Genomic DNA, 17383 nt, shown 5'->3' with positions numbered 1-17383 from the left:
AAATAAAAACAGAAAGATGAGATAGGAATTTAAGACAATAAAATCATCAAACTTTGAAGTTATATTTAAAGTAAAATAATAAACTAAACTTAAACTTGGATGAAAACAATTATGTCTCAGAAAGGATTAATGAAAAACTTTTCTGAAAAGGTAAGTTTTAACCTGCCTCTTAAAGACATCAGCACTCCCAGCCGCCCTCAGGTTGCAACGATCATAAACACTAAGAGATGCTTCTCCTGATGGCCATATGTCATTTATATCAGCTTCTTGGTTTTTTATTTGCTCTTAAAGGCCCATTTATGCTTTCTTACGTACGTAAGTGGACATCCATTTCAGACATCATCATACGTCAAATTTCCACGTATATTTTAGATTTCTGTGGTTGTCAAAGATGCATTACGTAATTTTTTGACTGTAAAACTCTGCATCATGGACTTGTTCGATGACACAGTGTCATCTATCATGTGTATCTCTAGAACCACTGCTGCAGCAGCGTCCTGAGGCTGAAAAATTGACATTAAACAACTTTTACATCTGGGACCCGATGCACATCACAGCAGAGTTTGGCTTAACGGTATGACAAGGAACTGGCTGTTTTGAAGATGCAACGTTGCTGATTCAGCAAAGAAACACAAGAAGATTTAAAGAGAAAAAGGGACAAAACAAGAGTCATCGTATGATATTCTTTTGCTGGCTGGGGAGAGCAAACAGGTCAGGATGTAAGATGGATGCTGAATTAGCCGTTGATGGGGGCCGTGTGACGGGGAAAACGGCAAAAGTTCCAAAGTGTGTCTTTGAGTCAGTTCAGTGCTGAGTTCAGAGTTCACTTGGGACTGGTTGGTAGCAGGAATGCACCACTTGTTTATAACTGTCTAAAAGACGTAAAGTAGTTCAAAAATAATATTTTATTGTAGTTCTTACCTTCTTCAGGTGCTTTTTATTTGGCAGTTTCTGCATTGTCTTCCCCTTCTTCTTCTTTGGTTAGATACTTTACTGGTTGCATTTCAGAGAAACTGCTCTGGCGTCTAGTGATGGAAAGCTAAAACGGACTGAGTTGTGTGCAAAATCCCTGCAGGAGATGGACAGAACTCTGTTGGTCTGTGTATCTGTCTGCTGTGTCAAGCATGGGATTTACCATGCAGAGATTAGGTAAAAATAATATTAAAAAAGACAGAAGACAGTTAACTTAAACTATTCTGGAAAGTCAAATGAAGCAGTTTTATTTCACCTAAGGGTGCATTTACAGCAGGGCAGTTCCCTAGACTCGGTCTGATTGGGGACTCGGCTGTAGGGGGTTGTATCCATGCAGACTGAGATCGTCTTCACGCTGCACTTTGGTCAAACAAGTCAAACCTTTATAATAGTATATCCCCATTCTCACCAAAGGTGGCGCTGCACTAGTATTTAGCTAAAGAGAGGACAAGACCCATGTGAAGAAGGAAAAATCAATTTCCTCCTGTTGTGAGCTAAACATGGAGACTAATTTATCGCTGTTTTGGGTTTTTTATTTAGTCTTATGCAAGTATACTGCGGAAATACACTGCAACAATGGTATGAACAACAGATGAAGCAGAGGACCCTTAATGCCATCACTGTGTTTCCCCACAATGCAACGCTACACCCAATGTACGACTTTCTTTGTTGTCTGCTTCCTGTATTTGGTCCGCTTGAAATGTAATGAGACCTACGTTTGTTGGTGAACCGAGTCTGCATCTTAAATCCAAATCAAAATTTGTTTGGCACATTTACATTTACCTAAATGAAGTGGACTTCATTGTGTGTGTGTGTGTGTGTGTGTGTGTGTGTGTGTGTGTGTGTGTGTGTGTGTGTGTGTACATATGTATGTGTATATACGTGTGTGCATTTATCTCTTTCTCTTGTTTTCTCTGTATTCTCTTTCTGTCTCTCTTCTATCCTCTCCGGTCCGGTCCAGCAGCATTAACTCTGTAATACGAACAATTATCCAAAACAAATAAAAAATAAAACAAGAAACCAAAAATACAAGGGGACCATTATATCTATAAATGCTCCCCTTGGCATAATAAATTTGCTCAGCAGAACATAGCCTCCAGAACATTTTGTTTTTAGTCTGCTTGCTTAAATGCTGGACAAGACAATTAAAGAAAAAAAAAAAAGAAAACTTACTGGTCCCGTGACCCCCTATATCAAGTCTGGTGACATGTAAGTGCAAAAGGAAGTGTTTTCATTGCACATCTACGTTGGCGCGCCGAAAGACCATCTAATGAGAGCTACAGAACTTTTAGTGATATTTAAGAGGTTTTTTGGGGTTTAGATGTTTTAGTTTCTAGTTTCTATAGTGATTTTATGGTGATATAAACGGCACAAACCCATTTTAGAGTAGGTTTGTTCTGCTAAAATTTAGCTTTGAAGATATTAATGAAAGTGATCAACCAGCTCCAAAGGTGATAGTCAGAGGAAATCGCATGTCTAGCAACACCCCTGTGGGTACACTTAAAGAACTAATATCCAATTTAAATCACACATTTTAAGCAAAGCAGTACTGAATGTGCATTAGTTTGTTTCTGTGTGAGGTTATGGCCTTGTATCTATTTGCACATATCAAAAATAATATTTAGGCAAACAGGATGCAGTTTGCAAATATGAAAAGGAAATGTGCAGATTTTAGGCTTCATAAGCATGTTTGTGTACAAACTCCTTCCACTTCTACGTTTGAGATGAGCACTTTGAGTCGTTAGAAAAGTGTTCATATGCTCAAGGGCTTTTTGAGGACGTTATATTTGAGATGCTTTTACAGTCAGAATGAAAGTTTCTGGGATATTAAGAAAGCAAAGTTGCATAGAAGGAAGTCAGTGCTCTCAGAACAAACAGAATGTATACACAACAACAATAAAATACATGGTAAGAAAAACATCAAAGGCTGTTTTTGCTAATTTTTAGGAGAAATGATCAGATTTTGGCAAGAAGTCCTTGAAGCCAGAGGCAACGACCACTTACATTAATGTTAGAATAAGTTTATCTAACTATAAAGTGAGATGCTACAAGAAGAAAAGCCCACTCATGAATTATGTTCTGAGCAAACTCCATCACTGTCTGTCAATTAACCACTTTTATAGTGAAAGTCTCTTCATCTCCCCTCCAGCTAACACCAGGCATGATGGATTTGATGTCCAATGAAGTGGTCAGCTCCCTGACAGATTGGCTCCGATGTCGTCTCTTTTTCCTCGCTTGGTGCAGATGTGGATGCCGTTGAGACTCGGGCAGGGATGCATCGTTTACATTTTGAATAAAACATGAGACACACTCGCGTCGCCTTATCTTGTAAAAGGACACATGCATTTCTTGAAGCTGTCTCAGCGTCACACAGAGTGGAAAAACATATTAGAGATGCTTTCCTTCTATTGATTTGTACTTTATTTGCATAATTACCTGTTTTTCAAGGTTTCAAATCCCCCTGTTAAACCAGTTTGCTGTGCTTTTCCATGTATAATGGGAGCTTTTACCTGAAAGCCATTTGAATATGCAGTACAGTCGTTAAAGTCCCGAGTTTAATAATAAAATAAGTAAATTTTATTTATTTCACAAGTAAACTCTTTAGGCATTAAGTTTTATTCAATTTTAACTTCATCCTGCTCCTTTTGGGATTCTATGGTAACTGTGTTTTTTCTTAATTTTAATATGTGAAACAATATGATATCTTTTTAGTTTGAATAAATAAATCAACCAATAAACTCATAAACCATTTCAATTCTGATATTACCTTATTTTACATTTCTTTATTTTATTCAGATGTGTCATGTAGATTTTAAAAGATTTATAAGACCCTTAATTATCATGATAAATCCCAAGAACTAAATGTTTACATACAACCTTTGTCAGTGCATAATTTCCTGGAATGCTGAATACACTGAGGTACACACTACTTCCACTTCTAATTTAGCCACATTGAGGCCATATTTATCGCTATTTCAGATCCTTCAGTGAGTTTATTTAGAGACAGAACGAGCATCAACAAGTGTAGTGTCTTCTTCTGGAGGTGTCAGGGACTCCTGGTGAGTAGCATTAAAAGAACGTGTAGTTTTCTCCACTCTGTTAGCAGGAGCTGCGACGCCCCCTCTCTCCCCTCCCCCGTCCTAAAGAACACAGGTAGCTCGGTCCTCATGCAGCTCCACGCTGCTGCCAGAGCAGGAGGTGATCCCCTATCCTGCATGATCAGACTGAAGTTGATGCTGGTTAGTTCATCCTGGTTTAGTGTCAGATAATAATGTGTAATAATGAAGTGTCGATGAAAATATTTCAATTCAATTCAGCTTTATTTGTATGGCGCCACTTCACAACAATGTTGTCACATGACACTTTACATACACGAATCAACACACACATCACATTTATAAAGTTAAAATGACTGTAACATGTTGTAGACTCTTAATTAGAGAATAGAGTTTCTAAAATGACAATTTAACTTTATTTATGTTCAGTTTTGGCTAGAGATTTTTTTCTATTTCTTTTGTACTGCTTTAAGGTTGAATTCATTTATCCAGACATTAATAGAGTTTGAGTTTATTATATTAATCTCATTTTTACTATTATTTGATTTAATAATTACTTAAAATCATTTTAAATTAAAAAAAAAAAAAACCACCTGGGTGTAATTTTCCATCGAACATGCTGCAGTCTGATCACTGCTTTGGTTTTTCTCTGCAGAAACACACGTGTCAGCCACGACATTGCACATTAATGCTCCAAAACTGACTGCAACAAGCTGCAGAAAATAAATGGGATCAGTCGATTTTTTTCCCTGTCCTTTTTTTTATTTTACCTGGTATCAACACAACTGAAGGTTCGTGGCCTCTATGATCCACTCAGATGTGGTGAGCTAAGAGTCAAGCCTGATTTTAAAGGTGTCATGAAAAACCCTGGTTCTGGTGGTTCTTAGTCTGATTGTCTACAGCTCTGGCTATCAACTTACCAGAGGCCACCGGGTGAAAGTCTGTTGAGTCCTTCCACTTTCTGGGTACCACCATCATCCAGGAGCCCAAACGGGAGCACAACATCAGCTTCCACACCAAGGACACTCAACAGTAGCTGTGCTTTCTTTGTCAGCAAAGAAGTTTCTGCTCCCAGTGAAGCTGCTGGTGAATTTCTACGCTGCCATGATTGAATCCATCCTTGCATTCGAAATAAAAGTCAGGGACAAGGCCGAGCTGCAGCGCATCATCCACTCTGCTGAGGAGATTGGCAGGAGTGGCACATTTCCAGGACCCGGAGACATGCAGCCAGGACTTCAGAAATCCCTCTCATCCTGGATACAGGCTTATTTTAGTCCCTCCTCTCTGGCAGAAAAGGTACCACTTCATCAGGACCAGGATCTCACACCACCAGGACAGCTTCTCCTTGCAGCTGTCAGACTGCTGGGCAGGGTCCATCAGCGCTGCAGAGATAATGTTCATATGATGCTGTTGCTCATGTGTTCACATACATGGGACGCTCTTTGTATTAGCTTGATTTTGAGGATATAAATAATCATTTTTTAAATATATAAAAAAGTTTAAGTGTTTCAACAGCTGATGTTTGGATATTATTCCTAAACACAAACAAAACAATAACTTAAGCTTTATGGTAAAACTCAGAAAAGTCCACTCTGCTGCCTCAGGCAGTATTTAAGCATCTGGAAATGTGTGATTTAGTCCTGAAAACAATCCATATAAACAGTGAACCTTAGGATTTCTGCCTGCATATCTGATGGCCATAAATATGTTAATAAAGCCTATAAAAGGGAAAGAAAGGAAGTACTTTCTTTGTACAGTATTTGGATGTAAATGGTTTCAGCCATTATTAAGCTGCTTAAACGCAGCTCTGGAGAAACATGCAGGAACACATATTCAGTTTTCTAAATGCTTTTTAAAAGATACAGTTTTATGCATTTTAGTGGCTCAAAAGCTAAATTTTTTGATGAAGCTCAGACTCAAGCGTTCATGTTAGTCACAGTTCATCACAATATCTTTGTTCCTATATTCATATCAACCTTAAAGGCAAAGAAATACGACATTTTGTCTTATTTTGCTGTGAATCAAACTGGTTTTGTTTCTCACTGGTATGGCCGCAGCAATTTTGGTAGGATGGGTTGATTTTTGCTCTTATTGGGTTGAAATTGGATTTTTTTTTCAGATACACACCCATTCCACCCATTGTGACCAAACAATATGTTGTGATGTCTTATTCTTTGTTAATTGTAAGTAGGTGTGTGAATATGTGTGTGTGTGTGTGTGTGTGTTAGGTGTTTTAAAATATGTCATTTGTCAGAGCAGCACCCTACAGGCTTTAACCATGTTTATTTCTACATGTTCTTTTAATGTCACTGCCAGGGGACTACAGATGAAAACTAGCCTTTTGATTCTGGCTTTTTTCATAACCATGTGTGATTTCTGAAATTTCATTGTCCAATTTCACTAAACTTAAATGTAATTCATAAAGATGAATTTTGCAGGTGAGAAGCAATCTCTGCCGTTCTGCTTCTGAGTTCCCTCCTCTGAGGAAAAAAAAGTAAATAGAAAAAAGAAAAAAGAACCTGAACTGTTGGTCTCTCCAGTCTTTGGTGGCTTGCTCCCCCGGCGCTGCTGCTCAGGATGTTTTTATAGAGCCGACAGAATCTGAAGGGATCTGTCAGCCACGTGGGAATTCAGGCAAGAGTAACTGAAATGGGAACGTCTCGACTGGAGCTTACGCTGGAATCACTCGCAGCCTCTGTTGAGTGCTGATAGCAATTAGTGCTGAATAAAGAGGAGATTACTGAAGTGGCCGCGGCGCTTAAGAGAATGTCTGATTTTCTGCAACCTGCTGTCAAACTGGGTCTTCTTTTTGGTTTCTGATGAAAAATCTTTTCCGAAGAAGTCACTTAATGACAGATGTTGTGTCCTCTCATCTCTTATCACTCTATATTTTACTCTTCCGAAGTCTCCCCCCCCCCCACACACACACACACCTTTTCATCTTATATCTGACAAAGTATTTCCAGAAAAAACTGAGATGTAATTATTCCAACAATATGTGACCTCTAGTGGTCACCAGAGCAGCAGTGTCGACAGATTTTAGCCAAAACCGCTGTTTTTTTCCACAGTAAATGGGGCTCAAAGCGCTGCAAGTAATGATGCTGTCTGTGACCTTTCCTGCCACTCTATGATTTTTTTTTTGGCTTTGTAAAGGAAATGCATATTCCAGTTCACAAAAGCTTCTATTAATTGGAACTGAGAGATTAGCACATGGTCTGAAAAAACAAATAGTCCTCCAGCCACTGTGGAATAGGTTTAGAGAGCACTTTATATGTTGTATTTCTATTTTTTTTTTTTTTTTTTAACTTTAATGTAAAGTAACTTGTTGCTACTGTTTAAGTAAGTAATAAGTAATAACAGACCACCTGCTCTGATTTGGGTTCTGCTTTATTGGCTTTCTTAGTGATGTTGCTGATGCCGAAGCTTGTAATTGCACAGTTATCACCGTTTTGCTCTTTGTATGGAACGTAAAGCATAGAAACAAAAGCATAGAGGTAGCAGCTGCTTCTGGTATCACTCCTTATGAGGCCCAATGGGAAATATGTACTTGCAAATGTAGAATATTACCTTGTCACAGATGCTTCTGTTTCATAGAAGTTTTAGTTTCTGTTGGTTTTTCTGGAAGTTTTTGGAAGCTTTGGAGGTTTTCAGCCTTTTACAGTTATGTTATTTGTTATATTCATAATATACAATATGAATTATATATGTCATTCATTCCAAACATACTCTGGTTCCAAATGCATACTTATATGTCTTTTTATCAAAACCTCATATGCTGAAGCAAATATTATTGGTTTTGATATAAATAAACTCATCACCATCTGAAGAGGAGGCACAGGGATTTTATTAAATGCAGGACACCTTCAAACCATCTGTGCCCTCGATATCCAGCAACCAGCCAGCGAGAGCGGCCAGACTAAATGCTGCCGCCACCACCAGTGCACTCGACCCAGACGGAGAGGAATAAAAGCTGGGAAAAGATTCAGACCATGAAAGTTTAGAGCTAAACTTATTCCTGTCTAATAAACTTGTTTTTAACAGGAGAATAAAATAGACTAAATAAACTCTTTTTCAGACTACATTTACAGTTTTAAAATATTTTTTAATCAAAACATGCGAAATAAAGCTATTTTGCATATGATTGTTTTAAGTAGGATTTATATTTTTTAAAAAAAAGCATTATGCATCAATGACATCAACAACCAGCAAGTGTGCCGAAGTATTGACCATACAGAAAATAGCATCACTCTCCAACCAGAGGGTTTGTATGAACTCACAAAGAGAGAACTCTTTTGCATCCAAAAACCCACAAAAACTTTCACAAAAAATTTCCACACATGCTCTGTAGCTCTGAAACCTTCCAGACATGTTCCAGAGAGGCAGCTCATGAGAATGTAAAAGTTTGCAACATCTCCTTCAGATCGCTACAAGGATTTACCAGACAGCTCCTGAGGAGGAAGATGGCCCTGAGAGACAATGTGTGATAGCAAACTTCCTGGAAGATTTACTTTCAGGTAAAAGCCTCTACTTTGTTTACCCATGAATACAGTCAGACACATGAAGCAGGAAAACATTCAAAGAAACTCATTGGCCACTCTCAACATGCTACAAAGCGAAAAAAAAATATGATTTCCACTGTGCTCTTATTGCATCATGTCCAGCATCCTGGCTGCTGCAGCCCCAACTCCTTTTGCTATTCCATCTTCATCGCTCACCGGGGACTCTCCTGTTGTGAAGCGCATTCCCAAACAGCAAAAGCAGGGAAATTCTGGATTGAAATGTCTTTAGATCCTTCTGAAAATATATGTTATTGTGTGAAAATGGCTTAAAAGACAAAACCCACGCCAGCCAAACTTTCTTTCCTCTGTTGCCATGTGACAAGCAACACAGCCGCTGTATCACTTCTTTTCCCAAACAATTTAATGCACAATAGGAACATTTTCCAACCTGGCAAATCATTCATTCTTACCCATCTTTAGGTTGTAATTTAGTGACAGTTTGCTTGCATAAACATGACAGCAGCATGGGTCATTTCTACAAGACTCCCAAAACAATAACCTCATAAGTGATGTGTCGTTCAAGTCGCTTCTATGAGCCGACTTTTTGACACACCATGCAGTCAGTTCCATATCTAATCAAATCAAATCAAATTTTATTTGTATAGCATTTTTCATACAAAAGCATATCAAAGTGCTTAACGACATAAAAATAAAAACAGTTTTACACTCAAAAACACACACGCACGTTGCCCACACATGCACATAACCCAACCTTTACCCTGACCATTAATGCCAAAATAAAAACGATTTACTTCAGAATTCTGTCTCTGGATTCTGTGTCTGGATTCTGTCTCTGTATCTGGCTTGACACTGCTGCGAGGAAATGACATCTGGGGAATCCGTCCATGTTGCCACCCCAAGAATGACCAACAGAGACACAGTCACGGGGAACGCCCAGGCCGGGGCAGGCAGGGGTCCACACCAAAGCCAAATGGCTGCAGTGTAGAACCCCTAACAACACCCCCGCCAAAACCAAAGCATCCGCCAACTCCTGAACAGTCTGTGGTGCAACTTGGCGTTGGTGGATGGAGCGAGACATGATGTCCCAGATGTGCTCAATTGGATTCAGGTCTTAAGAATGGGCGGGCCAGTCCATAACATCAATGCTTTCATGTTGCAGGAACTGCTGACACACTCCATCCACATGAGGTCTAGCATTGTCTTGCATTAGGAGGAACCCAGGACCAACTGCACCAGCATATGGTCCCACAAGGGGTCTGAGGATCTCATCTCGGTACCTAATGGCAGTCAGGCTACCTCTGGTGAGCACATGGAGGGCTGTGCGGCCCTCCAAAGAAATGCCCCCCCACACCATTACTGACCCACTGCCAAACCGGTCATGCTGGAGGATGTTGCAGGCAGCAGAACGTTCTCCACGGCGTCTCCAGACTCAGTCACGTCTGTCACATGTGCTCAGTGTGAACCTGCTTCCATCTGTAAAGAGCTCAGGGCACCAGTGGCAAATTTACCAATCTTGTTCTCTGGCAAATGCCAAACGTCCTGCACGGTGTTGGGCTGCAAGCACAACCCCCACCTGTGGACGTCGGGCCCTCATACCACCCTCATGGAGTCTGTTTCTGACTGTTGGAGCAGACACATGCACATTTGTGGCCTGCTGGAGCTCATCTTGCAGGGCTCTGACAGTGCTCCTCCTGTTCCTCCGTGCACAAAGAAGGAGGTAGCGGTCCTGCTGCTGGGTTGTTCCCCTCCCACGGCCTCCTCCACATCTCCTGATGTACTGGCCTGTCTCCTGGTAGCACCTCCATGCTCTGGACACTACGCTGACAGACACAGCAGACCTTCTTGCCACAGCTTGCGTTGATGTGCCATCTTGGATGAGCTGCACTACCTGAGCCACTTGTGTGGGTTGTAGACTCCGTCTCATGCTGCCACTAGAGCGAAAGCACCGCCAGCATTCAAAAGTGACCAAAACATCAACCAGAAAGCATCAGACCTGGTCTGTGGTCACCACCTGCAGAACCACTCCTTTATTGGGTGTGTCTTGCCAGTTGTCTATAATTTCCACCTGCTGTCTATTCCATTTGCACAACAGCATGTGGAATTGACTGTCAATCAGTGTTGCTTCCTAAGTGGACAGAAGTGTGGTTGACTTGGAGTTACATTGTGTTGTTTAAGTGTTCCCTTTATTTTTTTTGAGCAGTGTATTTACCAGAGGGTGCATCCTTTTTGTCTTTGTTCCTCATATTTCTTTCCCTTAGTTTATTGTTTTGTGTCTGTAAAGCTGCATGTTAAGGGCTGTCTTCTGAAGCTTCTCCTGCATGAAACAACATGATTTGTTTGTTTTAGCTAAAACAGACTTTGACAAACAGAGAGACAATCTGAGTTCATATTGGCAGGTTTTCACTGGATGAGAAACCTTATGGGTTCTAATATGGTTCTCACTGTTAGTTTTATCCCAGTTTGATTAAGGGTTCAGCCCTGTTGTTCCAAGGTCTTGTATTACACCTTTAAAAAGTCACTGTAAACAATTTCTGTATTCATTAAATTGTTTACCCTGTCCACCGACTAAATATCCTGTTTTAAAGTCGCCTGAGGTGCATTCAAAACCAGTTTGCAACAACTTGTGGTCATATGGACCCTGTTACAGAACCAAGTCTACACAACTGTCTGAGGCAGTTGCTATAAATGTTTGAACAAGACAACTGAAAATGTGCTTTTCTCGTGGCCCCTCACGGAGCAGCTTTTAGCTTTAGGTCACCCATCAGGAAACCATCTGATTCTCCCCAGGGTGCACGCTGACCACTGTTACAGCGGGCAAGACACTGACAACTAACATAAATACACTAATACACACAAGCTGTGTGACCCTGCCTTTCTTCTGAAAAGAGAGAGAACAGTATCTGACAGGTGTGTTTTCCTGCTGGAACAGACAAAAGGCGGGATTTGAATATCTGGACTTCTAGATTTGAAGGGGTAGTTTGTTTTTTAAAAGACTTTTTCCTGTTTTTACGCCCTTTATAGGCCAAAGTTAAACGGTTAACAAGTTTTATTGATCTAAATGTCAAAACTACAGGGAGTGAACTGGCTTCAAGGTGGGCCAAGGCCAAAATAACGCAATAGAATTACCTGAAAAAGAGGAGATATGTCAAACATAAGAGAGGAAAATAGAATCAACTCACTTCCCTGGACAAATAAAAGATAAAGGGAATGGAAAGGAAATATCAGCCTCCTAGAAAGCCAGTATGTGGAATACTGAAACTGCCGTATTGTGGACAAGATGTGTCTGGCTGGGAGGAGAGAGAGATGAGTGACTCCTTTCCCCTCAGTCCAGGTTTTTGTAGAGAATCATTCTTTCCCAGATGATCCCTGAAGAGCTGCTGGAGGGAGCACCGGTCCTGGCTCGGCACCTACACCGACAAATTTGCAGTTATCATCCCATACCACAACGGTCATAACTTCCCTTTTCCCAGAAGAATTAAACATCCTACTGCAATATTTAATTCAGAAACCTCAATACTTCTTTTCATACGTGGCCAGAGTGGAGATGTGGTGAAGCTATGGGCAAAAATGTCCACACACAACACTGGTTCATTACAGTGCAGCCCACCCCAAACGTTTATGTGTGATGAAGGCCAAGCCAGTCTGCCCCCTCCTGTGACCAGAGGTTGTGGTTTTTTTAGTATTGTTGTAATTTATGCAGACATCATTCATGCATGCTCGTAAATACCCAAGAAGGTAAGAAAGCTTGAATGTCCATTTAAATCGCCACAGAGAGTCATCTTTACCAGGAAAATTAGAACAGAGTCGAAGAGTAGAGACGTCTCATGAACAGCGAATACGTTTTGAAGTGAAGCACGTGGTTCGGTGTTTGTGTTCAGACCTCCGATCTGCTCAGTATTATTAACTAGCGAGAAAAATAAATATACTGTTGGCACCAGAAACACCCCAAAGAAAATGCCTGGTATGCCATATGGCCTGTCTGTCTCCGTGTATGGGATGAAATTGGTTGGTTTTTCCATTGTTTTCTGCTTTCTGACGATTTATGAGTAAAACACGACTAATAATTATTTTCTTCTGTTCTTATCAAAGGAATAGACACAGATTTTTTTGTCTGTTATAAAAAAAAAGCCAACGCTACTTACGGGAGAGAGCTGTAGGTCTTTGAGATCCCCAGCTGATGTGTGTTTGACAGCTTGATCAAAAGCCTTTAAAGCAAGGCGGACTGGTTTAACCAAAAAAATTGCAATTTAAGATGCTTCAGACTGATTATTGGGAAGGTTAGAATAGAAATCTAATAATCCTCTTTTTGTCAGCCAATTCAAATCCGCGTCTATGTAGGCCATTTAGCCAGAAATTTAAAAAACAATATGCATTCAATGGTAAAATATGATGCAAATAAACTCTACTGACTACCTTTGGTAGTGACAAGCATCAGTGAGTGATGTATGCAGAAATTATGAAAAGGGTTTATTGTCAGCAATGGGCTTTGAAAGACTGTGTTAACGCAGAGTAAAATAACTGTCAGCATCAATTAATTCATACAGAAATATAATTAAAATGCATTATCCCAAAATACACACCAAAATAAATGTTTTCATTCTGCACCAGGGCTGCCCAGCTTCGGTCCTCGAGGGCTCCAATCCTGCAGGTTTTTTCTGCTCCAACACACCTGACTACAGAATTCATTGGCTCCATTCCAGGTGTGATGGAACATGGTTCCATCAAAAACCAGAGACTTTGGACACCCCTGTCCTACACCATGTCAAAGATTTCTTCCTCAGAATTAGAGAGAAGTTTTAGAGGTTTGGCTCAGGTAAAGCCCATCACAGTAAGAAGACGGTGGCAAATCGTCATGACAGCTAACACTATAGGTGGTAAATGTTTTCATCTTATGATCTGCAGGTTTCTATTTAGACTTAAGCCGGTTTTCTTTTCAGGTACTATCAATGCTTAGATTAATATGGCATACCGATCACCAAAGCTAAATACATGTCACGTATGAATAAGCCACATTTGAGCTTTCCAACAGGGTTCTCATTCTCCTCAAGCCCTCAAGCTGATAAGATATTTATGAGGTGGGCTCCGCCATAGCTGGGTGTTATGTAGATATTTTTACCTAAACATGCTTGTTCTGCAGTCTGACAACATGTAATCATTATAAACATTTGTCCATGACGTGTCGGTCGAGATCTTGTATTCTGACTTCCAGGCATTACTCCAACCTGCTTTGCTATTCATCTGATGGAAACAAATTGAGTGTGTCAATATGACCAGGTTTACCATGCTTACACACACTGCATTACGGCCATATAAAAGTGTGATGTTCTGAAAAATGTCAGGAAATGAAAAGGTCAGATTATCTGCTCGTGCTTTGCAGAGAGAGATTTCACATCCACACCACGTTCGCTGATAAGAAGTGGGAGCGTCCTGCAGTATCTCTTTCTCAAGGCTCAGCCCACAGTAGCTGCATGTAATGACCCTCAGCAAGAGAAACTGTTATTAAAAGTAGCTACTCATCCGTATTCATAATGCCAGAAACAAAAGAGCAATTAAAGTGGAGTCAGACGAGGTAAACATGAGAAAAATAGATGTGTTTTCCATCAGGTTGTAAACCAACAGCTTGCGTTCCAAAGAAGGGAAGCTGAGTCTCAACCGTGGCCCCTCCTCATTGGTTTAATCCAATCACAGCATCACTTTCCAAACATCATCATCATCAGTATGAGATGTCTGTTTATTCATTGTTCTGGATTCACAGGATTTCACAGGGAGGTGAAATCAGACTCCAGCTTTTTACTGGTGGGAGCTGAACAGATGTGGATCCTCATATGTGAGATTATATTTGGAATGCCAATAAATTAACAGCGGACTCATAAACTACATTTACATGGATAAATATTTAGTGTCTGATTGAAATTGTAGATTCCAGCTGATATGTTTACATGGAAGCTACGTAAACTGGGACCAGTTTTGTTTACATGATGCACAGATTTAATATGATCAATGCTTTTGACATGCAAAGTGTCTATTGGTCCCCCCCCCCCCCAAAAAAAGTGGAATTTTCTTTTTCTTTCTATCATTTAAAAATCCTTAGCACTTTCAGATTCCAACAAAAACATTGCATCTGCCACCATTTCCTTAAAAACTCTTTATGTCTACATGGGTCAAGCATGCACAGAAACTACATCCACCGCAAATACGTACAAGATTATTTTTACCAGCTTGTCTGATGGTGGAAAGGTTTGTCTGTCTGAACGAGGCCAGTTTGATCAGTTGTGCTGTTTACATGACACATTTTTATTCTGATTGGATGTTTGATGGCAGTAAAAGAGGTTCACAATCACCATTAGCATTACCAAGGTGGTTAAAACATTTGATAGATGCATCTACATAAGGAATGTTTATACATCCTGCTTTATCTACAAATAGAATTATATTATTAGATGTTAGATATTTTATTAGATGTCAGCATTTTAAAGTCCAACATCCTCGTCTTATGTTTGTGAAAACAATAGATGCTTTTCGTTTAAGTGTCTGGTTGAGTTTCAGATGAAAGTTAAATTTTATATTTTAGTTGTATTTTGTGTTTAATATGAATGGTGTTCATTCAACATTTGATATAATCTCATATTTATTTCAAGATCCTAATTTTAGTCAAAATGATGAAATCATATTGTGATGCAGAATTGTGATGTCAGCAAACGAATCATTCATTCAATCGTTCATTTATTTATTCTTAACTGGTAAGTCCAGGTGTGTGGAACTCCGGTCCTTGAGGGCCACAGTCCTGCAAGTGTTCAGAGTTTGCCTGCTAAATTATTCTATTACATATTGATTGTATCTAAACACGAGGGATCGTTGGTGGGTTCCAGGAAACACACTGACATTTAACGAACTGGCAATGCAAGGAAAACCTGGAGCATTTGAACAGAGAGGCTGATTACAAGACGAGAAGCAGGTGTGGCATTTAATGACCACAAGCACAGGAAGTAAAGCACACAGAAAACACAAGTGGAACTGACCCTTCAAAATAAAACAAGAAACAACACAGAACTAAAAAAAGAAAGATAAAAGCCTAAAAACTAAATAAACCAAAGAACAAGCACTGAACTCAAACAAATCCACAGAACATGACACCATAGTGCACCTGAGCACATTTACATGATGCTCCAGTATGGTCTGTAACACCAAAGGTGCAGATGCTGCTTAAATATTCTAAAATAAATATTAAATTTGCATAAAGGGCTTCAAAAACCTTTTTTAATGGAATCTGATGACACTGCTATGCAGACGCTGTATGCTAGATTTTATTATAATACTGTTAGAGATTATATAGAATATTTACAGTATTGTTGAGGCTTTCTGTAAAAAAAATATTAATAAAAAAGGGGGTAAAAGATTCTGTCAAAAGCTGCTCTGATTCATCCTGTCCTTATATTAATCCGCATGAATTTATCCATTTATCATTGGATAAATTCAATTTACCATTGCTTTGAAAGCTGCAGAAGGCAGGATGGGATGTGTTGTCCTTTCATAAAGGACGGTATTGAGATTCCTGTGTTAAAGGAGACTTTTCTCACCACCACCATGAGCAAAAATAAAGGGTTATATGATGAGATCCCGTGAGATGCTGCACAACAGAAACAGCAGTATGTGGCCAAAGAAGAGCGTAAGGATGCAAAGACGACACTCAAAATGCTGCCGCACCTGGTCCCATTGTATGAAAAGTGTCATATCAAAGATGTGTACAGCAAACACATGGAAGAGAGAATTTATGCCATATATAGATTCTTTGAGCTTGAAGTTCCAGTCGAAACAGAAATGTGTCATTTTTGCTTCCACTCTTTGTGGCCACAGATTCAATAAGTTGCTGAACCTTCTTTAGAGAGTTTGCTCCATGCGACATGATAATATCTCAAAGTAATGTCGGCTGCACATCCATGATGAAAATCTCCTGTTCAGCCACATCCCAAAGCCTATTTATTCTATTGAGATCTGGTGACTGTGGAGGTCACTGGAGTACAGTGAACTCATTGCCATGTTCAAGAGACCAGCTTGAGATGATATGGGCATTATTCTGCTGGAAGTAGCCATTAGGAGATGGTACACTGTGGTACTAAAGGGATGGACATGGTTTTGAGAGTCACTTAAATCCTCTTTCTTTCCCATTCAGATGCTGAGTTTGGTCATGTCTGCATGCGTAAATGTACTGAGTTGCTGCCATGGTCTGATGTGCATGTTTGTCAGTGGCAAAAAGATGAACAAAGCAGCTATAATGCTGCCAGCTTGTAGTTGGTAGGTGCATTGATGCTGTGCATTTTGATGTTCCAATCGACACCCCAGTGATGCTATTTCATTTTCCAAACTGCCTGCTGGCCCTAAATGGGTTGGCTAAATGGGTTGCTGCCATCAAACCAGATAAGTGGAAGCCATAGGAGAGTTTCAGCTGTGTACTGAGTGCATTGTTGGTTAAATGCACCTACGGTGAAGTTGGTTGGATATTTGACTAATTCAACCTTCACTGCAATGTAAATGCCAGATATGGTGACGACATTTTTGGTGGTAATGGTGAAAAGTTACTGACGGATTTTTCACGATAACTATAAAATTAACTCCTGAGTGTAACATTGAGACATCCATAATTTTCACATTGCGTTAACATTATCTTTGTCTGCTTTTTTTTTCTATGCATATTTGACATGAAGAGGAAATACTTGCACAGCTGAAGGCCTGCCACCAAATATTTATAACCCTTTGAAAACATGTAAGCTTTCAAATGTTGCCCCCGTGAAGTGTGACTATTGATTTACATATGGTAAAAAGCACTAAGCTGAATTG

The 17383-nt window shown here is 39.8% G+C and overlaps 1 protein-coding gene across 1 annotated transcript in view; it reads right to left on the bottom strand.

Moving 5' to 3' along the window:
• grin2da (glutamate receptor, ionotropic, N-methyl D-aspartate 2D, a) overlaps positions 1-3251 on the bottom strand; it is a gene marked incomplete at both ends in the record, with an annotated part of 358506 nt that extends 355255 nt beyond the window's left edge. The window contains one exon of the mRNA XM_079259282.1: positions 3175-3251. Coding sequence (XP_079115408.1) covers positions 3175-3251 — 77 coding nt within the window. The remainder of the gene's footprint in view (positions 1-3174) is intronic.
• Positions 3252-17383: the final 14132 nt, after the last annotated feature.

This window comes from Telmatherina bonti (genome assembly GCF_933228915.1).
Source record: "Telmatherina bonti genome assembly, chromosome: 19".
Classification (NCBI taxonomy): Eukaryota; Metazoa; Chordata; class Actinopteri; order Atheriniformes; family Telmatherinidae; genus Telmatherina; species Telmatherina bonti.
The sequence above is the reverse complement of the archived record's forward strand: the minus strand, read 5'-3'. Positions and strand labels throughout refer to the sequence as shown.